At 42.9% G+C, this 25,935-nt stretch overlaps 1 protein-coding gene and 1 long non-coding RNA gene across 4 annotated transcripts in view; one reads left to right on the top strand and one right to left on the bottom strand.

Moving 5' to 3' along the window:
• LOC149980017 (uncharacterized) overlaps positions 1-25,935 on the bottom strand; it is a 96,059-nt gene that overhangs the window by 31,303 nt on the left and 38,821 nt on the right. The window contains exon 4 of one of the 3 annotated variants that reach the window (XR_016484054.1): positions 21,891-22,154. The exons of the other annotated variants lie outside the window; for them this stretch is intronic. This is a non-coding gene — a long non-coding RNA (uncharacterized LOC149980017). Of the gene's footprint in view, positions 1-21,890; positions 22,155-25,935 lie in introns of those variants that run through there. 3 annotated transcript variants of the gene reach the window in all.
• LOC110533892 (protocadherin-1) overlaps positions 12,284-25,935 on the top strand; it is a 94,641-nt gene continuing 80,989 nt past the window's right edge. The window contains exons 1-3 of the mRNA XM_021618481.3: positions 12,284-12,950; positions 21,946-22,763; positions 23,350-25,533. Coding sequence (XP_021474156.1) covers positions 21,966-22,763; positions 23,350-25,533 — 2,982 coding nt within the window. The 5' untranslated portion in view covers positions 12,284-12,950; positions 21,946-21,965. The remainder of the gene's footprint in view (positions 12,951-21,945; positions 22,764-23,349; positions 25,534-25,935) is intronic.

Here is a 25,935-nt window from a genome sequence, read left to right as displayed (position 1 = left end):
TCTCTTGTAAATCATCTTGTACATTTGCACAAAAATGAAAGCAATATAATCATCACTAAGAAACATCTGCTGTTTCTGTTTCCTATTCTTATTATGCCGGATGACAATGAAGGGTTCGTTTTCTAATTGATCAGACTATAAACAATATAGCTTGTAGTCATCCAAACACAATATAGTTGGTGTCTGATGTCTCTCCCTGCCAAAACCAATGAGCATTATAGACTGGCATGTGTACTGGGTATAATAAAGAGTGCCATTTTCAGTGATAATCAACGGATGCCCTCTCTCCTCTTCCTCTCCTGTTTCAACAACAACCTTGTTTTTTTTACCCAGGCTGTTCGACACTACTTGGAGCACAACAACATGACTGTTTGGGCATGAGACATAACACAACCTTACGCCAGTAGTCCTGAGGTAAACAGAAACACCAACAATAACACCCAGCTCTACTGACTCCTACCATACATAACTTGACATAAGACAACCCCTGCATCCCATCTCCAGAGCCTGTACAGATTATTTCCCTCTAACCATTTAGCAGGAATCAAGGATAGTCTTTCTTTGCATTTAAACTACACAGGTATTTAAGCACACAGATTTGTGAAGGCTATTCGTTGGCTTACATACAGTGCTTTCGGAAAGTATCCCGGCCCTTTGACCTTTTCCACATTTTGTTACGTTACAGCCTTATTCTAAAATTGATGAAAGAAAACATGTTCCTAGTCAATCTACACACAATATCCCATAATGACAAAGCAAAAACAGGTTTTTAGAAATGTTTCCAAAAAGCGAACTACCTTGTTTGCATAAGTATTCAGGCCCTTTGAAATGGAGCTCAGGTGGATCCTGTTTCCATTGATCATCCTTGAGTTATTACTACAATTTGATTGGAGTCCAGCTGTGGTATATTCAATTGATTGGACATGATTTGGCAAGGCACACACCTGTCTATATAAGGTCCCACAGTTGACAGTGCATGTCAGAGCAAAAACCAAGCCATAAGGTTGAAGGAATTGTCCGTAGAGCTCAGAGACAGGATTGTGTCGAGGCACAGATCTGGGGAAGGGTACCAAAACATTTCTGCAGAATTGAAGGTCCCCAAGAACCATCATTCTTAAATGGAAGAACCAAGACCACGACTTGTCTGCCTAGAGCTGGCCGGCGGCCAAACTGAGCAATAGGGGAGAAGGACCTTGGTCAGGGAGGTGACCAAGATCCCGATGATTACTCTGACAGAGCTCCAGAGTTTCTCTGTGGAGATGGGTGAACCTTCCAGAAGGACAACCATCTCTGCAGCACTCCACCAATCAGGCCTTTATGGTAGAGTGTACAGACAGAAGCCACTGCTCAGTAAAAGGCATATGGCAGCCCACTTGGAGTTTTCCAAAAGGCATCTAAAGGACTCTCAGACCATGAGAAACACGATTCTCTGGTCTGATGAAACCAAGATTGAACTCTTTGGCCTGAATGCCAAACGCCACGTTGGGAGGAAACCTGGCACCATCCCTACGGTGAAGCATGGTGGTGGTAGCATCATGCTGTTTTTTAGTGGCAGGGAATGGGAGACTTGTCAGGATCGAGGCGAAGATGAACGGTAAAGTACAGCGAGTTCCTAGATGAAAACCTGCTCCAGAGCGTTCAGGACCTCAGACTGGGGCGAAGATTCACCTTCCAACAGGACAACGACCCTAAGAAGACAGCACAGGAGTGGCTTCAGGACAAGACCCTGAATGTCATTGAGTGGCCCAGTCAGAGCCCGAACTTGAACCCAATCGAACATCTCTGGAGAGGCCTGAAAATAGCTGCAGCAATGCTCCCCATCGAACCTGACAGAGCTTGAGAGGATCTGCAGAGAAGAATGTGAAAAACTCTCCAAATACAGGTGTGCCAAGCTTGTAGCGTCATACCCAAGAACTCTCGATTCTGTAATCACTGCCAAAGGTGCGTCAACAAAGTACTGAGTAACGTGTCTGAATACTCATGTAAATGTGATATTTCAGTTATTTAAATAAAATACATTTGCAAAAAATTATAAAAACCCGGTTTTGCTATGTAATTATGTGGTTTTGTGTTGTGTGTAGATTGATGAGGGGAAAATAACTATTTATCTGTTTGAGAATAAGGCTGTAATGTAAGAAAATGTAGAAAAAGTCAAGGGGTCTGAATCATTTCCGAATGCATTGTAGCTCTGGTGAGTGTATGCTGGTTGAATGCTGAGGGCAAACTCATCTGGAAAATCACAATTTCTGTTTTAATGTGTTGCCCTCTTCCTTTCCTTTGGGCCTTCTCTTATAATATGCAGATACTGTTTGGGCCGTCAGGAGAGCTGTGTGGAGAATCAAACAGCACTGTAGTCTTTCAGCTGGCTAATCAAGAGATCAAACCAGCCACTGTCTCATCCCACGTCCTGTCAGACCCAATTCTGCCTGGACCGTCGGCTTTGGTTTCCATTTCTGCACTCATCTCTCTCCACCTCCTTTTGTCAATCCAAAACAATATCTTCATTTCAGCTGCGATCACTAATGCCAAGAGGGATTGCACAAATTGACGTTGAATAACTAGAATCAGCAAAGAGTGCACTTTCAAATCAAATCAAATTTTATTTGTCACATACATGTGTTAAGCAGATTTGATTGCAGGCATAGCATAATGCTTGTGTTTCTAGCTCTTGTAAAGGAATGGAATTAAGAATATATACATATTTGGGTGAGCTCAAAGGCGGTCAAAACATGCAGACGAATACATCCTAATAATACCGGTAAAGTTTGTCAAAACATGTCAAACGATGTTTATAATTAATCCTCAGGTTGTCAATTGTCTAAATAATCAATAATATTTCAACCGGACAATAGCGTATTCAATAGAAAGGAAAAACAATGAAGGGTGTGCACTCGGTCACACGCGCAAACCAGCACTGCGTGATTCTACAGTCCACTGACAGAAAAGTCTCATTCTTCTTATTTTTTCAGAAAACAAGCCTGAAACAATGTAAAGACTGTTGACATCTAGTGGAAGCCATAGGAACTGCAATCTGGGTCCTAACCCATTAGATACTCTATAGGCATTCAATTGAAAATACATTTAAAAAATCCCACTTCCTGGATGGATTTTCCTCAGGTTTTCGCCTGCCATATCAGTTCTGTTATGATCACAGACATTATTTTAACAGTTTTGGAATCTTTAGAGTGCCTTCTATCCGAATCTACCAATATATATGCATATCCTAGCTTCTGGCCCTGAGTAACAGGCAGTTTACTTTGGGCATGCTTCTCATCCAGACGTCGAAATACTGCCCCCAAGCCATAAGAAGTTAAACAAATCATGAAATAGCCCTTTGTGATAAAGACACATTGCAGAAGACCATCAGACATTTTGTCATGCAGAAAATCCATCCTCCTTTTCTATAGTACAAAGTTAGTGTGCTGAAATGGCAAACTCATGTCCTCTCTCCTAACAAAGGCATAATCAAACACCTTTGTTTGTGATTCACAGAATATTACTGTACAATGTTCCCCTCCACTCTTCCTCATGCACACGAGGAATGTTTCCCCTCTCCTATACACACCCACACATGCGTGCACACACACACACACAGACACACACACACACACACATCATTAGAAAGTATTTTTAAGTAATAAGGCCCGAGGGGTTGTGGTATTTGGCCACGGCTAAGGGTTGTTCTTATGCACAACGTGGTATATTGGCCATATACCACGAATCCCTGAGGTGCGTTATTGCTATTATAAACTGGTTACCAACGTAATTAGAGCAGTAAAAATAAATGTTTTGTCATGCCAGTGGTATACGGTCTGATATGCCACTGCTTTAAGCCATTCAGTATTCACCCATTTTATAATTACATTTAAAGGCTTAACTACAAGTGATTGACAGTGGGGTTGGCTGCCATTACCACACATTGTACTGAGAATGAGTCACCAGTGAAGCACAATCAGGAAACAAAAACTTCCACGCGGTGGAGTAATTTGTGTTCAGACATTATCACAACCATTAATTCATCTGTTAAGTGGCTGCTCTAAACCAAAGAGACGTCCACTACAGTAGATCTTGAAGAAATCAACACCTGGCCAAAGAGTGGGATTGTATATTTTACATACGTAGGAGCTCAAAATCTTTGAACGTCTCGGGGCTGTAATCAGTGAGCATTGTCACCAAATGATTGTACATACTGTGCCTTCAGAAAGTATTCATACCACTTGACTTATTCCACATTTTGTTGTGTTGCAGACTGAATTCAAAATGTATTATAACTATTTGTCTTTCACCCACACACACTACGCTATACGGGCAAAGTGAAAACAGGTTTTTGGAATCTTTTTTGAAAATGAAATACAGAAATATCAGATTTACACAAGAGTTCACAGCCTTGAGTCAATGCATGTTGGTAGCTATTACAGCTTTGCGTCTTTCTGGGTAAGTCTCTAAGACCTTTGCACACCTGGATTGTACAATATTTGCCCATTATGTTTTTCTAAATTCTTCCAGCTCTGTCAAATTGGTTGTCGATCATTGCTAGATGATCAAGCAGATTTAAGGCAAAACTGTAACTCAGCCACTCAAGAACATTCAGTGTCTTCTTGGTTATTTAGGTTATGGTCCTGCTGAAAGGTGAATTAATCTCCTAGTGTCTGGTTGAATGCAGACTAAACTAGGTTTTCCTCTAGGATTTTGCCTGTGCCATTCCATTTATTTTTTTATCCTGAAAAACTCCCCATTACTTAACGATTATAAGCATACCCATAACATGATGTCGCCCTCACTATGCTTGAAAATATGGAGAGTGGTACTCAGTAATGTGTTCTATTGGATTTGCCCCAAATATAACACTTTGTATTGAGGACAAAAAGTTTTGCTTTCCAAAATGTTTTTGCAGTACTACTTTAGTGCCTTGTTGCAAACATGATGGATGTTTAAGAATAGTTTTATTTTGTACAGGCTTCCTTTTCACTATTTAAATTGGGTTAGTATTGTTGAGTAACTACAATGTTGTTGATCCATCCTCAGTTTTCTCCTATCACAGCCATTAAATGTTATAACGGTTTTAAAGTCACCAATGGCCTCGTGACATCCCTGAGAAGTTTCCTTACTCTCCGGCAACCAAGTTAGGAAGGACACCTGTGTCTTTGTAGTGATTTGGGTGTATTGGTACACCATCTAAAGTGTAATTAATAACTGCAACTTGCTCAAAGGGATATTTTATTTAATCTTTATTTAACTAGGCAAGTCAGTTAAGAACAAATTCTTATTTACAATGACGGCCTACCCCAGACAACGCTGGGCCAATTGCGCATCACCCTATGGGACTCCCAATCACAGCCGGATGTAATGCAGCCTGGATTCAAACAAGGGACTGTAGTGATGCCTCTTGCACTGAGATGCAGTGCCTTAGACTGCTGCACCAAATCTAATTAAACAACAGTTTTGCACACAGAGATAATCCAATTCAATTTATGTGACTTGTTAAGCACATTTTTACTCCTGAATTTATTTAGGCTTGCCATGGCTTTTCAGCTTTTCATATTTTATTAAACAAAAATATTGAAAAACATAATTCCAATTTGACATTATGGGGTATTGTGTGACAAAAATCTAAATATAATCAATTTTAAATTCAGGCTGTAAAACCAAAACATTTAGAAAAAGTAGCAGGGTGTGAATACTTTCTGAAGGCACTGTAAATGTCCACCTAACCATAAAACTTCCATTAAAAGCCCAGGTGTTTAATTGCTTTAACACTGAACACAACCGGCACAGAACCAGTTGTCTATTTCCTTAATATGGATGGAAACTATTGTGAAGTACTTGGGAAAGTGAGAGATCGCCAGGCAGGACCTACTGTATCATGTCCACACACAGTTCTTCCTGCTCATCAACGCAGTCTACATTGCTTTCGGAAAGTATTCAGACACCTTGACTTTTGACACATTTTGTTTCTTTACAGCCTAATTCAAAAATTGATTAAATTGTTCGGGGTTTTTTCAGCAATCTACACACAATACCCCATAATAACAAATCACAAACAGTGTTTTAGACATTTTTGATAATTTATAAATATATATATATATATATATATATATATACAGTATATCACAAAAGTGAGTACACCCCTCACATTTTTGTTAATATTTGAGTATATCTTTTCATGTGACAACACTGAAGAAATTACACTTTGCTACAATGTAAAGTTGTGAGTGTACAGCTTGTATAACAGTGTAAATTTGCTGTCCCCTCAAAATAACTCAACACACAGCCATTAATGTATAAACAGCTGGCAACAAAAGTGAGTACACCCCTAAGTGAAATTGTCCAAATTGGGCCCAATTAGCCATTTTCTCTCCCCGGTGTCATGTGACTCGTTAGTGTTACAAGGTCTCAGGTGTGAATGGGGAGCAGGTGTGTTAAATTTGGTGTCATCGCTCTCACACTCCCTCATACTGACTGGTCACTGGAAGTTCAACATGGCACCTCATGGCAAAGAACTCTCTGAGGATCTGAAAAAAATAATTGTTGCTCTACATAAAGATGGCCTGGGCTATAAGAAGATTGCCAAGACCCTGAAACTGAGCTGCAGCACGGTGGCCAAGACCATACAGCGGTTTAACTGGACAGGTTCCACTCAGAACAGGCCTCGCCATGGTCGACCAAAGAAGTTGAGTGCACGTGCTCAGCGTCATATCCAGAGGTTGTCTTTGGGAAATAGACGTATGAGTGCTGCCAGCATTGCTGCAGAGGTTGAAGGGGTGGGGGTTAGCCTGTCAGTGCTCAGACCATACGCCGTACACTGCATCAAATTGGTCTGCATGGCTGTCGTCCCAGAAGGAAGCCTCTTCTAAAGATGATGCACAAGAAATCCCGCAAACAGTTTGCTGCAGACAAGTAGACTAAGGAAATGGATTACTGGAACCATGTCCTGTGGTCTGATGAGACCAAGATACTTATTTGGTTCAGATGGTGTCAAGCGTGTGTGGCAGCAACCAGGTGAGGAGTACAAAGACAAGTGTGTCTTGCCTACAGTCAAGCATGGTGGTGGGAGTGTCATGGTCTGGGGCTGCATGAGTGCTGCCGGCACTGGGGAGCTACAGTTCATTGAGGGAATCATGAATGCCAACATGTACTGTGACATACTGAAGCAGAGCATGATCCCGTCCCTTCGGAGACTGGGCCGCAGGGCAGTATTCCACCATGATAACGACCCCAAACACACCTCCAAGACGACCACTGCCTTGCTAAAGAAGCTGAGGGTAAAGGTGATGGACTCGCCAAGCATGTCTCCAGACCTAAACCCTATTGAGCATCTGTGGGGCATCCTCAAACGGAAGGTGGAGGAGTGCAAGGTCTCTAACATCCACCAGCTCCGTGATGTCGTCATGGAAGAGTACTCCAGTGGCAACATGTGAAGCCCTGGTGAACTCCATGCCCAAGAGGGTTAAGGCAGTACTGGAAAATGATGGTGGCCACACAAAATATTTACACTTTGGGCCCAATTTTGAAATTTTCACTTAGGGGTGTACTCACTTTTGTTGCCAGCGGTTTAGACATTAATGGCTGTGTGTTGAGTTATTTTGAGGGGACAGCAAATTTACACTGTTATACAAGTTGTACACTCACTACTTTACATTGTAGCAAAGTGTCATTTCTTCAGTGTTGTCACATGAAAAGATATACTCAAATATTAACAAAAATGTGAGGGGTGTACTCACTTTTGTGATATACTGTATATATACACACACAGCTGAAGTTGGAAGTTTACATACACCTTAGCCAAATACATTTAAACTCAGTTTTCACAATTCCTGACATTTAATCATAGTACAAATTCCCTGTCTTAGGTCAGTTAGGATCATCACTTCATTTTAAGAATGTGAAATGTCAGAATAATATTAGAGAATTATTTCTTTCAGCTTTTATTTCTTTCATCACATTCCCAGTGGGTCAGAAGTTTACATACACTCAATTGGTATTTGTTAGCATTGCCTTTAAATTGTTTAACTTGGGTCAAATGTTTTGGGTAGGCCTCCACAAGCTTCCCGCAATAAGTGATTTTTGGCCCATTCCTCCTGAGAAGGCTGGTGTAACTGAGTCAGGTTTGTAGGCCTCCTTGCTCGCACACACTTTTTCAGTTCTGCCCACAGATTTTCTTTAGGATTGAGGTCAGGGCTTTGTGATTGCCACTCCAATACCTTGACTTTGTTGTCCTTAAGCCATCTTGCCACAACTTTGGAAGCATGCTTGGGGTCATTGTCCATTTGGAAGACCCATTTGCGACCAAGCTTTAACTTCCTGACTGATGTCTTGAGATGCTGCTTCAATATATCCAAATATTTTTCCTACCTCATGACGCCATCTATTTTGTGAAGTGCACCAGTCCCTCCTGCAGCAAAGTACCCGCACAACATGATGCTGCCACCCCCGTGCTTCACGGTTGGGATGGTATTCTTCAGCTTGCAAGCCTCCCCCTTTTCCCTCCAAACAAAACGATGGTCATTATGGCCAAACAATTATATTTTTGTTTCATCAGACCAGAGGACATTTCTCTAAAAAGTACGATATTTGTTCCCATGTGTAGTTCCAAACCATAGTCTGGCTTTTTTTATGGCGGTTTTTGAGGAATGGCTTATTCCTTTTCTGAGCGGCCTTTCAGGTTATGACGATATAGGACTTGTTTTACTGTGGACATACATACTTTTGTACCTGTTTTCTCCAGCATCTTCACAAGGTCCTTTGCTGTTGTTCTGGGATTGATTTGAACTTTTTACACCAAAGTACTTTCCTCTCTAGGAGACAGAACACATCTCCTTCCTGAGCAGTATGATGGCTGCGTGGTCCCATGGTGTTTATACTTGGGTACTGTTGTTTGCACAGATGAACGTGGTACCTGCGGGCTTTTGGACATTGCTCCCAAGGATGAACCAGACTTGTGGAGGTCTGCAATTTTTTTTCTGAGGTCTTGGCTGATTTATTTTAGTTTCCCATGATGTCAAGCAAAGAGGTGTTGAGTTTTGAAGGTAGGCCTTGAAATACATCCACAGGTACACCTCCAATTGACTCAAATGATGTAAATTAACCTAGCAATAGCTTCTAAAGCCATGACATACATTTCAGGAATTTTCCAAGCTGTTTAAAGGCACAGTCAACTTAGTGTATGTAAACTTCTGACCCAGTGGAATTGTGATACAGTGAATTATAAGTGAACTAATGTCACGTCCTGATCCTTTTTTATGTCTCTATTTTGGTTTGGTCAGGGCGTGAGTTGGGGTGGGCATTCTATGTCAATTCATAAATAAAGATGAACACGTACAACGCTGCACCTTGGTCCTCACCTTCTTCCACCAACAGCCGTTACAACTAATCTGTCTGTAAACAATTGTTGGAGAAATTACTTGTGTTATGCACAAAGTAGATGTCCTAACCGACTTGCCAAATCTGTGGTTTGTTAACAAGGAATTTTTGGAGTGTTTGAAAAACATGTTTTAATGACTTCAAACATCAAACTTCAACTGTATATATATATATCTATATATCTATTTATATATCACATTTACATAAATATTCAGACCCTTTACTCAGTACTTTGTTGAAGCCCATTTGGCAGCGGTTACAGACTGGAGTCTTCTTGGGTATGACTCTAAAAGCTTGGCACACCTGTATTTGGGGAGGTTTTCCCATTCTTCTCTGCAGATTCTCTTAAGCTCTGTCAGGTTGAGTGGGGAGCATTGCTGCACAGCTATTTCCAGGTCTTTCCAGAGATGTTCAATCTGGTTCAAGTCCGGGCTCTGGCTGGGCCACTCAAGGACATTCAGAGACTTGTCCCGAAGCTACTCCTGCATTGTCTTGGCTGAGTGTTTAGGGTCGTTGTCCTGTTGCAAGGTGAACCTTCGCCCCAATTTGAGGTCCAGAGCTCTCTGGAGCAGGTTTTCATCAAGGATTACCATCTTTGCCTTGATCCTGACTAGTCTCATAGTCCCTGCCGCTGAAAAATATCCCCACAGCATGATGCTGCCACCACCATATTTCACCGTAGGGATGGTGCCAGGTTTCCTCCAGATGTGATGCTTGGCATTCAGACCAAAGTGTTCAACCTTGATTTGATCAGACCAGAAATTCTTGATTCTCATGGTCAGAGCCTTTAGTTGGCTTTTGGCAAAATCCAAGAGGGCTGTCTTTTACTGAGCAGTGGCTTCCATCTGGCTACTCTACCATAAAGGCCGGATTGGTGGAGTGCTGCTGAGATGGCTGTCGTTCTGGAAGGTTCTCCCATCTCCACAGAGGAACTCTAGAGCACTATTAGAGTGACCATCAGGTTCTTGGTCACCTCCCTGACCAAGGTTCTTCTCCCCCGATTGCTTAGTTTGTCCGGAATGCCAGCTCTAGGAAACGTCTTGGTGGTTCAAAACTTTGATGGAGATTGATGGAGGCCACTGTGTTCTTGGGAACCTTCAATGCTGCAGATATGTGTTGGTACCCTTCCCCATATCTGTGCCTCGACACAATTCTGTCTCGGAGCTCTACAAACAATTGCTTCCAGCTCATGGCTTGGTTTTTGCTCTGACATGCACTGTCAACTGTGAGCCTTTCCGAATCATGTTCAATCAATTGAATTTACCACAGATGGACCCCAATCAAGTTGTAGAAACATCTGAAGGATGATCAATGGAAACAGGAGGCATCTGAGCTCAATTTCGAGTCTCATAGCAAAGGGTCTAAATACTTAGGTAAATCAGGTATTTCTGTTTTTAAATGTTAATACATTTGCAAACATTTATAAAAACCAGTTTTCACTTTGTCATTATGGGGTTTTGTGTGTAAATTGCTGAGGAAATTATTTAATTTGATCTATTTTAGAATAAGGCTGTAACGTTACAAAATGTGGAAAAAGTCAAAGGGTCTGAATACTTTCTGAAGGCACCGTATGTGTCTCTCCTCCTCGAGATGTCTTCACCACCAGCCAATCATTAGAGGCTTGGAGTAACACATGCAAATGTTTAAAGAAGAATAGTGTGAGAGCCACAGGCATTGTTGAAGACCTGCATCTTGGCGACGTGTCACTTTTGACCCCTCAGGTGTGTGTGGGCGGGAGCTCCGCCGTGATTGGCTACGGGCTGCTTTGCGTTTGAGTGGCAGCCCCTAATGAGAACCCTGGAGAGGTAACCCGACAGCTGTTTGTTTGCAGCTAATGAGAGACTGGAGGAGGAGTGTGGATCAGAGATGGGAACTCTCTGATAAAGGCTACCTTTACCAGGGCTGGAAAGAGGGGAAATAATGTTTCCTCTAGAGGAAGATGTTCGGGGCTCTCCTTTGTGTCAGAGCAGTATGTTTGAGTCATTGCTCCTGGGCCATTGCTTATGCTCAGCAGCTGCTGTCGGGGTTGGGGGGGGTGGGACACGGAGGCTGGTTCGTGGAGAGGGACATGGTGTTCCCAGTTGGGTAATGATGATTTATAGCCCAAAGCTATGCCATGTTATATAACTAAACCCACCTGCATCTTCTAATTGATGACACACATTATTAGGAGATTGTGAGGTGCAGCACTGCAATGCCTTGGTCAATAAGCTGTTGCTAGATGCCTGTTCACAGAGGCCACTGATGTCCACCCCCTTAATCAAATGGGGAATAGGATACACATGAGTAGGCAACTATAGATATACTTCGCCAACAAATCATCACATCAAATAAAGATTTCACGTTTACAGTAGCCTACATTACAGCAGCCTAGCCTATTATTTCAGACGAGATGTCAGACTGGTTTATTCATTTTTTTTTTTTTTTTACAGTGACAGAGATGTTTCCCCCTGTAAACTAGTCGCCTGAGGGTGGCGCCAAAAGAGCAAATAGTGCCCCTTGTGCTTTCCTCTGTTGAATTGGATTCCATTACAATCAAACTAATGCCAAAATATGATGCATTGAATATATCAACAACTAAATAATCACCTATGAGTAGATGGTTTTAGAAGTTTGAGAGAGAAAAAAATATCATGAGGTTAGGGTACTGACACATAAAACCACACCTGAAACCTCTCCATAGAAACTCCCATCGGGAGATCGACTAACACGTTTGTGTATGAGCTCAAGTAGCCTAAAATCAATATTAATTTCAGTCACCCTCGGTTTTAACATAAATTGTCTAAGTCCCACCGTTCTGATTTAGGTAGTAAATCCGTGTTTACGTCTCGAGTGTTCAGCCTGTGGCATCCAGTGATGTGGATGAGAAGTTGCTGAGGCTGAGACAGAGAGCGGAGTTCGGTGGAGCCCCACCTCCTACCACGCTCTTGTGCGCGGTCTGGAGAGCAGAGCAAGTGCTGAAAAATGATCCTCACTTGATTTCTCATAACAAATACGTGCTTCGTTTACTCTACGCGGTGACATATTCCGTTTTGTGATTAAGACACGTGTGACATTTTAAATACTTTTTTAAAATATCGTTCAATCTGTATTTCGTGGTGTGTGGGTTTTATGCACGACATTCGCAAAGCTTGAGAAACTTGGACTAAAGGGATAGATAGATAGGTTGAATATGAGTGCATATCTTCGCTAAGGTGCAGTTGCAACAGGATTTGAGAGTAGAGAAAAGCAATTGAACGTCGTGGCCAGAAGCATAGAGTTCATAACTACTGGTTATTAGCTGTAAAAACGAAATGAATTAATTCAAGCTTGATTTGTGTTATTTTTCGTGGTCAGAAAAATAGCGTTTTTTTTGACAGCGGTAGAATGGAAGGCTGCACAATGACATGGGAATGGATTCATCGAATTTGAGGGTAAAGTTATCAATGGTACTAATGGATTTGCTCTCAACTGGTGATTTTTTTCGTCGTCGTGATACAGTATTTGGATTGAGTCATTGATACTGAGGTTTGAGGGTTATATACCTGCCTCTGGGACGACAGAAGGAAAAAACCCCGAGACAATCGCACCCTAAGAAGTCTTTGGCAAAGGTAAATTAAATATATTGACATACAACCAGAATAGTGCTTTCCAAGATAAACGCATGTGAAGTATGTCATGTTTAAAAGTCAAACGTTTCTTAGTAAAGGTTAATTGCCTCTTTCTAAATAGGAAAGTATGTCTGATAATATATTTTGTTGCTGTATGTATAATTTCTAATACAATATACACTCATTCATTAAATAGCCTTGTGTACATTTAAACAAATTTAAAAGATGGGTAATTCAAACCACTCCCCAATAGTTTTCCTGCGAATCCGATTAACCAGGTGCAATAGCTTGAATCGGACACTTGTTTGACTAAAAGCCCTTAAACGCCTGGAGTCGTCACTCTCTCTTTCTCTCTCCCTCCCCGCAGTGAAAGCAAGAGATGCTCTTATCGACCAACTATGCATACTGACCAGCCATACAGGCTATATTCGTTTAGCATCGTTTATCAATATTTCGTTCCCACTTCCCACATATTAAACGTCAGTTTGACAGTCTATATGACTCCAGACGCAGCTCTTTTCAGTGCATATTTGCATTTTTCAGAGACTGAGCGCATTTCTTTAGTGATACACGCCTATGCTTTGTCCATACCCTCCCAAATATTGACAAGCAGTACACATGGGCAGAGTATGGATAAATATTGCTCATCATGGTGATTAGTATTATTGTTGTCTTGTCATAAAAAGTAACTATGCATCTAACTTCATATAGATTATTAGAGACTACTGAGAGGCAAGGGAGCAGTATGTTATGCAGTCTATTGCCTTGCTACTCAAATCAATGTGAAGTGTATAGACTAGCTCTTCTGGAGATAGATTCTCAGACTAAACTATGACAGGGTTCCCTTTTCAAGAATTGTGTTTTAATAATTATATTTGTGTTTATTGGCGAGCTGCTTCTTGTATGTTTTAGAGTCGGCATAAAGTGATGTATTTCTGCACATATTAGATGTTAAGCATGGGTATGGCTTGAAGCTAAAGCCAGTGCTAGGGAAAGGATTTTCATCTTGGGCCATTCACACACATTGATTCAAACAGACCGCCATGTCTCTGATGTGCAATCTTCAGACATTGATCAAATTACTTAGAATTTCCATCCATTCCCAAAAACGCCACTCAACTACAATGCATACTTCTAAGTTAGACAGTTAACGTATGTTTGAAACACTTTGCGGGATGAAGGCCTACTGTACGTACACATGCTTATTCATGACTTAACTCAAGCTTTCAATGTATGTTATACACAAGCCTTTGAGCTACACTCACATTCCTCAAATTCAGCTCTGTGTGTTTGTGACAAAGTGATTTCAACCCTTATACTCCTACGGTAACAAGGTGATTTAAAGAGACATGTGTTGCCATATGGCATGAACCCAAGGAATGAAACCATTAGTGGCATAGCAATATAGGCCTACTGTACTGTGTTTGAAATGGAATCATTGTGAGACAGAGGAATGATGAGTCAGTTAATGATGAATTGCTGCTGAGGCTTATCCCAGAACCTGTTGCAGTCTGATGACCATGATCTGTCAGTGACCAGGCTGTGGGGAAGAGAAAAGGTCACTGCCACACGGAAGGCTGATGTCACCAGGATGCCTTGTAAAAGCTGTTGATAAAAGCTGCTTGTGCTGCAGCTGATAATGACAATGGCGGACAAACATCAGGATTAGATCATTCTTATGTCTATAATTGTTCAATGCATGCCAAAGGTTATATTCTCTATGGTATTTTGATGAATGGAGAGCCATGATTCTAGGGCACTTCAACACACAGAATCCCTGGGCTGCAATTATGACCCAGTAATGGCTTGTGCTATGGTTCTTCATACATCTGAACTGGGTTCTTCATACATCTAGGATATAGAATACTAGAATGGACATTAACCTTCTTATGATGGTTCAAAGGTCAGCCATGTTGGTCTGGGAGTTGGTCAACCATGGGTTGCCAGTGCTGTAGTAAGATATTGTGTAAAACAATGAATGTGAAGAATGCATCTGCAATGTACATGTAAGTATGTTAGCTAGCCAGCCAGTTTTAGAGGAATGATTCCAGAATGTTAAAAAAAATTCTGCCAACATTCCATTCAAATAATGCAGTCAATCCACAGCCATATACTGGCTCAAATCAGTTCATGTAAAGACAAGTTTTAAATGCAACAACAAGTACTGATATTGTATCATATAATAGCACTCACAGCTTTCCAAGAACACACAATCTGAGACATTTATGGTCTGTTTGTAAATATTTGAGAAGCTATTTGTACAGAAAATGTGTATTAAAAACCCATCTTAACTGTATTTATAGTTAAATGACTATGTTAGGTGCACAATAATTCAATTAGACCATTTCTGATACATCACATGCCTTACTTTTATTTGCCTGCATATGTAATGCAGGAAATGCATCAGCTATGCCTCTACTGCCATTAATTTCAATAAAACTACTTTTGGACTTGTCACTGACCATGATGGCTGCTATTTCGCCCCATTGTGGAACTTTGAGGGTTTTTGACATATCCCCTCTAGTAAATTAATAGGATCTCTACGGAGTACTTGATATTCTTCTTCACATATTTTGTCTCACTCAATACGATAGCAATCCAATGTTGTGCATATTCTGAACTCTTGGATTATGTTTTATTAATGTTTACTTAGAAATATGCTGGAACTGCATGAGTAATTTAATATCACAATTACATCCGAATTATTATTATTATATTATTTTTGGGGGTGAAAATAACACAAGCCATTGACCTCATTACTCGTTTTGGCTTTTCCAAAACCCCAGTGCTGTTGAACTCACCCTCTGTTGAGGAGATACACACAACTTGCAGTGCTGCAGCCCTCAAAAGCACACGTTATTACAGTCCAGGTTGAGTTGTAATTGTGTATCTGCTCTTATCCGTTACCTGAAAGTATACGGACTCTTATCTCAAATGGAAACTGGGCTTAGACTCTTCAGTGGAGAAGTCCACTCATAGGTATGAATAAGCTATGTATGTTACTCTGTATATTGCTTCTGTTATTGAGGCTTCCATAGACTCTTATCTGACGATGAACGTGTGACTATAATCTGAGTTGTGTATGTGTGTACCTGATCTGGAGACTGTTGAAAGAATATTGTTGCAATTATCTCCTTGGAAGTGATCACTTCTAATGAGTGTTTGGAGTCTCTTATCTAGAGGAAAGTGTGGTTATGGCTTTATTAAGGAGACATTTTAAAGAACCTCTGAGAGACATTCATTCACTGTATGGAGACTCCTGAAGGCCCATATGACACTTATTGGGAGTGAGTTTTATATGATTAGCCTGACTGGGTGAGTGGTATCTTTTTTTCCCTTTAGTATTTAGGATCTCTTGGGATCTGTTTTAGATACTGTATGTCATCTGAGAAGCTTTTGAATTGTTTTCATGCAAGTCAATACAGTACTGCAGTCCAATGCTGCTTTCATCATGCTCCTTTGTAAAGCAACACTTTCAAAGGAGATATTGTTATGGGTCATTGCTGTTGAACTTGATGACTGTCTTCCTCAGCAATGGTGGACATGGAGGATGAGGGTGATAATGTGCTCTGGGTTAACTAGCTGTCATCGAGTTTATTTGTCTCCATATGTTTGTCACCACAAGCTCATCACATTAACAGGACTATAGGCTGGAAAAGTAATGTATTCTCTGATCTCCTCCAATTGAGTTTATTTATGAAAACTTAATAGATGGCAACATGTTTAGTTTCTATGTAGCTGTAGTCTTAGGTTTTTTTTTTAAAAACGGTGCTTTACGATGTACTCTTTAAACATGCTTTTACTCTACGTGCTGTCATTCAAGCCACATCGACTGGAGGCTGCCCTGCAAATGTAAAAAGGACACATCAATAACTAAGCAATTAGTGCATCAATAACGTGCACTTCCAATCTTAACGGATTCAAAGGAATTGGATTTCTAATTGGTATTCTAGACATGCTCATGTTTTGCTGTTTAGTTTTAACAAGTATTTGCTTTGCAACATTGTTGCATGCAAAGAGGGGCAGAAAAATACTGGCTTACGGCCAAAAATATATGCAGCTATAGGATCGCTAAATTTGTTCACGGATGCTTTTTGGCACACACTCACCCACATACTGTACACACAGTTTTTCTATTCTTGTTGGGTCACAGTGTAACATTTATTTCCATTCAAAATCCTATTTTAACCCTAGCCTTGACCCCTAAACCTAACCCAAACCCCTAATTCTAACTCTAACCCAACCGCTAAGCTTAAAGCCTTGTTCTCGTGGGGACATGGGAAATGTCTCCATGAGGAAAAAATGTCCTCAATGAGGAAAAAATGTGACTAACAGAAATGGAATAATGTGAACAAAGGGGGGCCAAAATCAAAAGTAAAAGTCAGTATCTGGTGTGGCCACCAGCTGCATTAAGTACTGCAGTGCATCTCCTCATGGACTGTACCAGATTTGCCAGTTCTTGCTGTGAGATGTTACCTCACTCTTCCAAGGCACCTACAAGTTCCCGGACATGTCTGGGGGGAATGGCCCTAGCCCTCACCCCCCGATCCAATAGGTCCCAGACGTGCTCAATGGGATTGAGATCCGGGCTCTTCGCTGGCCATGGCAAAACACTGACATTCCTGTCTTGCAGGAAATCACGCACAGAACGAGCAGTATGGTTGGTGGCATTGTCATGCTGGAGGGTCATGTCAGGATGAGCCTGCAGGAAGGGTACCACATGAGGGAGGAGGATGTTTTCCCTGAAATGCACAGTGTTGAGATTGCCTGCAATGGCAACAAGCTCAGTCCAAAGATGCTGTGACACATCGCCCCAGACCATGACGGATCCTCCACCTCCAAATCGATCCCGTTCTAGATTACAGGCCTCTGTGTAATACTCATTCCTTCGACGATAAACGTGAATCCGACCATCACCACTGGTGAGACAAAACCGCCACTCGTCAGTGAAGAGCACTTTTTTGCCAGTCCTGTCTGGTCCAGCGATGGTGAGTTTGTGCCCATAGGCAACGTTGTTGCCGGTGATGTCTGGTGAGGACCTGCCTTACAACAGGCCTACAAGCCCTCAGTCCAGCCTCTCTCAGCCTATTGCGGACAGTCTGAGCACTGATGGAGGGATTGTGCATTCCTGGTGTAACTCAGACAGTTGTTGTTGCCATCCTATGCCTGTACCGCAGGTGTGATGTCCAGATGTACCAATCCTGTGCAGGTGTTGTTACACGTGGTCTGCCACTGCGAGGACGATCAGCTGTCCATCCTGTCTCCCTGTAGTGCTGTCTTAGGCAACTCACAGTACGGACATTGCAATTTATTGCCCGGCCACATCTGCAGTCCTCATGCCTCCTTGCAGCATGCCTAGGCACTTTCACGCAGATGAGCACGGACCCTGGGCATCTTTCTTTTGATATTTTTCATAGTCAGTAGAAAGGCCTCATTAGTGTCCTAAGTTTTCATAACTGTGACCTTAATTGCCTACTGTCTGTAAGCTGTTAGTGTCTTAACGACCGTTCCACAGGTCGTTCCACATTGAACAAGCATGGGAAACAGTGTTTAAACCCTTTACAATGAAGATCTGTGAAGTTATTTGGATTTTTACGAATTATCTTTGAAAGACAAGGTACTGAAAAAGGGATGTTTCTCTTTTTTCTGAGTTTACATACTAACATACAATAGCAGTCAAACGTTTGGACACACCTACTCATTCAGGGTTTTTTTCTTTAGTTTTACTATTTTCTACATTGTAGAATAATAGTGAAGACATCAAAACTATGAAATAACACATGGAATCATGTAGTAATCCAACAAAAATCGATTTTAGATTCTTCAAAGTAGCCACCCTTTGCTTTGATGACAGCTTTGCATTCTCTCAACCAGCTTCACCTGGAATGCTTTTCCAACAGTCTTGTAGAGTTCCCACATATGCTGAGCACTTGTTGGCTGCGTTTCCTTCACCCTGCGGTCTAACTCATCCCAAACCATCTCTATTGTGTTGAGGTCGGGTGATTGTGGCGGCTACGTCATCTGATGCAGCACTCCATCACTCTCCTACACAGCCTGGAGGTGTGTTTAGGGTCATTGTCCTTTTGACAAACAAATGATAGTCCCACTAAACACAAACCAGATGGGTTGGCATATCGCTGCAGAATGCTGTGGTAGCCAAGCTGGTTATGTGTGTCTTGAATTCTAAATAAATAACCAGCAAAGCACCCCCACACCATAACACCTCTTCCTCCATGCATCACGGTGGAATCCACACAAGCGGAGATAATACGTTCACCTGCTCTGCATCTCACAAAGGCACGGCGGTTGGAACCAAAAATGTCCAATTTGGACTCATTTGACTGAAGGGTAGATTTCCACCGGTCTAATGTCCATTGCTCGTGTTTCTTGACCCAAACAAGTCTCTTTTTCTTATTGGTTTCCTTTAGTATTGGTTTCTTTGCAGCAATTCAACCATGATGTCCTGATTCACACAGTCTCCTCTGAACAGTTGATGTTGAGATGTGTCTGTTACTTGAACTCTGTGAAGCATTTATTTGGGCAGCAATCTAAGGTGCAGTTAACTTTAATGAACTTATCCTCTGCAGCAGAGGCAGCTCTGTCTTCCTTTCCTGTGTCGGTCCTCATGAGAGCCAGTTTCATCATGGTGCTTAATGTTTTTTTTGACTGCACTTGAAGAAACGTTCAAAGTTCTTTACATTTCCCAGAATGACTGACTTTCATGTCTTACAGTAATGCTGGACTGTCGTTTCTTTTTGCATATTTGAGCTGTTCTTGCCATAATCTGGACTTGGTCTTTTACCGAATTGGGCTATCTTCTGTATACCACCCCTACCTTGTCACAACACAGCTGATTGGCTCAAATGCATTAAGAAGGAAAGACATTCCACAAATGAACTTTTAACAAGGCACACCTTTTAATTGAAATGCATTCCATGTGAGCACCTCATGAAGCCGGTTGAGAGAATGCCGAGAGTGTGCAAAGCTGTCATCAAGGCAAAGGGTGGCTACTTTGAAGAATCTAAAATCTATTTGAATTTGTTGAACACTTTCTTTGGTTACTACATGTATTATTTCATAGTTTTGATGTCTTCACCATTATTCTACAATGTAGAACATTTTAAAAAATTTAGAAAAACCCTTGAATGAGTAAGTGTGTTCCAACTTTTGACTGGTGCTGTACATACATACATACATACATACATACATACATACATACATACATACTTACATCAGCATGCAAAGGCTATAAGGACCTGTGCTGTAGCACTACAACTATATAAACCACCCCAATGAACTGTCTTATTCTCTTTCAAGTTACAGCGAGAACTCTTCTCACACATGAAATAATTCAAGTCTAAAATCATTTGCAGTCTGAAAAATAGTGTATTCTTTAGCTTGCGGAATATGGATCAAAGCAGAAGCTAAACTAGCGGGGTAGTGATTAATGGGGTGGCGTAGCAGGTTAGAAATCAAACATGAACATTACAGTGTGTAAATTAGCCCAACAGGAGAGTAGGATGGAGATCTCATCTGCTCAAAAGTAAAGCTGCATTTTGTGATAAGGCGCAGGCCAGGTTACAGATCAGCAACATGTTCCACATGAAGCCAAACACTGATGCGCTGCTGCCTCTGGGTGCTGCAGCTGGAGCCTTAGGTGGGTCAGACCTCTCTCGTATTAGATCAGTCAGATTATGCATTTTCAGTCTTGTCTTTATATCATATCGTCAAGGTTTCGTAAACATACTGTATGGTTTGTTCAACAGTGTTATTTTTTTTGTGGCGTTGCATTCACAAGCTGCTTCTATACACATTTAATGATGTCTAGGAGGCTCAACCTTGAACCGTGGCACTGTACCCTGTCTTTGAGGCTCTGCATTGGATTATACAGCTGCCGTAATGCACACTGGGCCGCTCTCACTTTATCTTCTGTGTAAATTCTGTCTGGAAATCAATTCTTTAAAATATATATATATATATATATTTATGTAGCGCTTAAACAAGTTTTCAATACTGGCTGTTGCTGTTTTCAATATCCTCAGCACTGTGCTGAAGATCTGATTTAGTGAATGAAAACAGTTACAAACTGTCTGCAAAAGCTCAATTTGGTTTAATTAATGTGGCAAAAATAAGGACGGGAAATCACCCAACATGCCGAACTGTTGTTACACGATTCCACATTTAGATGAATGACATTATCATCCCTATTTGTTAAATTGTTCCTTTCAAATAGAAGATTGGGTGCTCATTGCTTTATAAATTCCCTGTAAGTCACTAAGTCAGTGGAGAAAATCTCCAACATCTGAACCATTATTTTTCAAGCATGGCAAAAATGGTCCTTGGGAGAAACATGTTATGCTCATTGTTCATGTTTCCTGGGTTTTGTCCCATTGACAGGGGAAAGATCATCCTTGCTCTCTTAACAAGGATATTATCTATTCCAATGTGGAGAGCTTGTTTTTGGTAAATATGCCATATATGATGAATCGTTCCTTGTATTGTCATTGCAGAAGAAACATTATTTTCACATACCTGGGATAATACATTTTTTTCACTAACGTTAAAACCCCTAGAATTATAAAATCGTAATTAAACCCCAATGAAGATACTATATATATATAGTATCAACGGTTTCCCGTGTGTATCAAGAATAGTCCACCACCCAAAGGACACCCAGCCAACTTGACACAACTGTGGGAAGCATTGGAGTTTAAATGGGCCAGCATCACTGTGGAATCCTTTCAACACTTTGTAGTCCATGCCATGATTAATTGAGGCTGTTCTGAGGGCAAAAGGGCGGGGAGTGCAACACAATATTACAAAAATATTCTTAATGTTTTGTACACAGTGTATATACATACCGTATGTATAACTATGGCTGTTGATTAACTATGTTGTTTCAGAGCACATTCAACATAACCAATAAACCTTAAGCCCAAGTATAGTTTTTCATCTTTAATGTGTTATTTTTATTTTTTATTTTTTTTGCTGGCAGGTAATCTGGTGACGGACTTCATGGAACTGCACTTGGGAGCAGTTCTGTTGTGGGTCCTGGTGTTGGACTGCTGTGGTTGGGCTGAGGCTGGTATCCTCTACCGGGTCCAGGAGGAGCAGCCCCCCAGCACGCTGATTGGCAGCCTGGCATCAGACCAGGGCCTGCCAGACTCTGGTCACTTGTACAAGCTGGAGGTGGGCTCTCCGTACCTGCGAGTGGATGGGAAGACAGGGGACATCTTCACCACAGAGATCCCCATAGACAGGGAGACACTGAGGGACTGCCGCAGTATTGTCAGGGGCAAGCCCTGCTTCCTGGAGTTTGAAGTGTCCGTCACAGACCTAATCCACAACCAGAGCCCCAGGCTCATTGAGGGCCGCATCGAGGTCCAGGACATCAACGACAACACGCCGCAGTTTCCCTCCCCCGTGCTCACCATCTCTGTCCCAGAAAACACCCACTTGGGAGCTCTGTTCTCCATTCCCCTGGCCACAGACAGGGACTCGGAGAGGAATGGGGTGGCCGACTACGCCCTCACAGCTGGGCCAGACGCGGTGACGCTCTTCGGCCTGCAGGTGGCGGAAGACAGGGGGGAGAAGCTGCCCCAGCTCATCGTCCTGGGCAGTCTGGACCGGGAGCTCAAGGACTCGTACGACCTAACAATCAAAGCTGTGGATGGAGGTAACCCCCAGCGCTATAGCAGTGCCTTGCTGAGAGTGGTGGTTGCTGATGCTAACGACAATGCTCCGAAGTTTGAGAAGGCCACGTACGAGGCAGAGGTTTCAGAAAACAGCCCTGTGGGACACTCTGTTTTGCAGGTAAAACATTATTTTAATATTGCAGAGTGATCAAGGTGTTGTGTACGCTACTGTATAGATTGGATACAACTTTGACTGTGAGAAGACTAAGTGTTTTATATCCACAACTCATTAGGGTCCAACATGCGGTGCTGGGTTTCTAGGTTTTTACCATGATGAAATACCTGAATGAAGTTACTGAATTTGCAATTTCACAGTGTAGTCTTATTGAACTGCTGACAGAAGCAGCAAAGCTTAGCCAATTTATTGAATGTTTTTTGAACAATTAGCCCACTCAATAAAGTTTCTTCCCGAGCGGGTATTTTGGTTGACAGTTTCTAAGTCAAATAAACCCTCAGTGTACATTTATTTTCATTTCACATGTGTCTCTCTGAAGCTAGGATGGTGTGTTTTCATATTATTGCAAGATATGTTTATAATATTCACATTTAGACTCCCTTGCTTATCGCCCTCTTGCTGTAAACTAACTCCAATGACATCGGGCTGTAAACCTAAACCCCTTACCCATACCTCCATATGCTAACATAATCCCTGAATTCTTACCCTGATTCCAACCTCTAACCTAATCCCTTGTCTCTGATTGCAGGTGAAAGCCAATGACTCTGACATGGGCCCCAATGGAGAGATAGAATACACACTACACCAGGCATTAGACCCAGTGCCAAAACTCCTGCGAATTGATCGCTCCACTGGCATCATCTATGTCAAAGGGCCCTTGGATCGGGAAGAAATCAGCGATTTGACATTCTACGTAGTGGCCAGGGACAAAGGTCCCCAACCCAAAAGCTCCAAGACCTTTGTGACAATCCAGGTGACTGACCAGAATGACAATTCCCCTGCTGTGGAGATCCGTGGGATCGGCCTGGTGACCCACAGTGACGGGGTGGCCAACATATCAGAGGACATGCCAGTGGGCACGGCGGTGGCCCTTGTCCAGGTGTCTGACAGGGATGAGGGGGAGAATGCAGTGGTCACCTGTGTGGTGGCGGGGGACGTGCCGTTCCAGCTGCGCCCGGCTAGTGACTCGTCTACTAACAAGAGGAAGTATTTTCTGCAGACTACAACCCCCTTGGACTATGAGAGGGTCAGGGAATACCGTGTGGAGATTGTGGCTGTTGACTCTGGCAACCCAGCTCTTTCTAGTACTAACTCATTGAAGGTGCAGGTGACTGATGTTAATGACAACTCCCCAGTGTTTTCCCCAAACCTGTTTGAGGTTGCCTTTGCAGAGGAGAACCAGCCAGGGGACAAGGTTGTGGACGTGGTTGCCACGGACGCTGATAGCGGAACTAACGCCGAGCTGGTCTACAGCATCGTAGCAGACACATCTACCAGGGGCCTGTTTGAGATTGACCCCGATTCAGGGGAGGTGAGGGCACGGAGCTCACTGGACAGAGAGCATAAAGAACGCTATGAGTTCCGGGTCACTGCGTCTGATAAAGGTTCTCCCAGTCACAGAGGAACAGCCACGGTTGTGGTCAAGGTGCTGGACCGCAATGACAATGACCCGAAGTTCATGCTAAGTGGCTACAGCTTCTCTGTTCTGGAGAACATGCCCCCACTCAGCGCCGTTGGCATGGTGACTGTGCTGGACATGGACCAGGGAGAGAACGCCAGAGTGCAGCTCTCTGTGGAGCCAGACGGAGGGAAGTTTGTGATTCAGAATGGAACAGGAACCATCCTGTCCAGCATCTCCTTTGACCGGGAGAAGGAGAGCAGCTACACCTTCCGTCTGAAGGCCGTAGACGGGGGAGAGCCTCCCAGGTCCTCCTATGTAGGCGTTACCATCAATGTCCTGGATGAAAACGACAATGATCCTGTGGTCACCAAGCCCTCCAACTCCTCCTTCAGACTCCTGTCCCCTCTAGCTGCCCCAGAAAGCCGTGTGGAGCTAGTGGAGGCTGAAGACCTGGACACTGGGCCCAATGCAGAGCTGGTCTTCAGCATCACTGGAGGAAACCCTTATGACCTCTTCAGCATCTCCTCCACTACTGGGGAGATCACCCTGGCCAAGGAGCTGACCCGGAAACATGGTGGGCTCCATCGCCTGGTGGTGAGGGTGAGTGATGTGGGCAAACCCGCACGCCACGCCACTGCCATGGTACACATCTACGTCAATGAGACCATTGCTAATGTCAGCCTAGTGGAAGCACTGGTGGGACACAGTCTCTACACCCCTCTGGAGACAGACATTGCTGGTGACCCTGACTACGGCCTGGCGGCCCAGCGCAGTAACATTGTGTACGGAAGCCTGGCGGGAGTGGCGGGCGTTGTCATGGTGATCGTAGTGGTGGTGTTTATCCGCCACCGCATTCAGCGGGAGACGAAGAGCGGCTACCAGGCTGGCAAGAAGGAGACCAAGGACCTTTACGCCCCTAAGCAGGGGCCAAAGAATGGCAAAGGCAAGAGGGGAAGGAAAGGAAAGCCCTCCAAGTCCCCCAAGCCCTTGGGAGAGGAGGAGGAGGTCAGTCTCCAGAAGAGTCTCAAGTTCAACCTGGATGGGGTCAACGACAGCCCCAGGATCCACCTGCCACTGACATACCCCCCAGGCAGCCCTGACCTTGGCAGACACTACCGCTCCAACTCTCCCCTACCATCCATCCAGCTGCAGGCCCAGTCTCCGTCGGCCTCCCAGAAGCACCAGGCAGTCCAGGACCTCCCTGCAACCAACACCTTCGTAGGGACTGGAGGAGATGACAATTCAACAGGCTCAGACCAGTACTCGGATTATAGCTACAAGGCCAGCCAGCCAAAGTACAACAGCAAGCAGGTAAGAGCCAGAGCTTCGAAAGCAAAACAATCATTTGTTTAAATTGCCTGTGACAAAGGTAGGAGGTGGTGTGTTATTAGTGGAGTGGCTGTGATATTTAAGGATATGGATGGGGGCCATTAACGTTGGAAATTCCACCCCAAAAACAATCAAGCAGCCATTTCAGAATGCTGTTGGCTACCTGCTTTTCATCATCTGATTTAAACACACAATCAGTAACTAAAAAAGGCTTTAGTAATTAGGAAAACTTCCATCCACTTGGAGGGAGAAAGGGCACATGGGAGTAATAAGAAACTGCTTTTGGTTGCTTTTGGTCTCCACTTTTACCGGGGTGGAGACGAGTCTCCTTGCCCTTCTCCCCCCCCCCTCTTCCCCCTCTTCCCATGGGTTCATTAATCTAGC

This window comes from Oncorhynchus mykiss, chromosome 10, assembly GCF_057628025.1.
Source record: "Oncorhynchus mykiss isolate SJ-2025 chromosome 10, ASM5762802v1, whole genome shotgun sequence".
Lineage (NCBI taxonomy): Eukaryota > Metazoa > Chordata > Actinopteri > Salmoniformes > Salmonidae > Oncorhynchus > Oncorhynchus mykiss.
The sequence above is the reverse complement of the archived record's forward strand: the minus strand, read 5'-3'. Positions and strand labels throughout refer to the sequence as shown.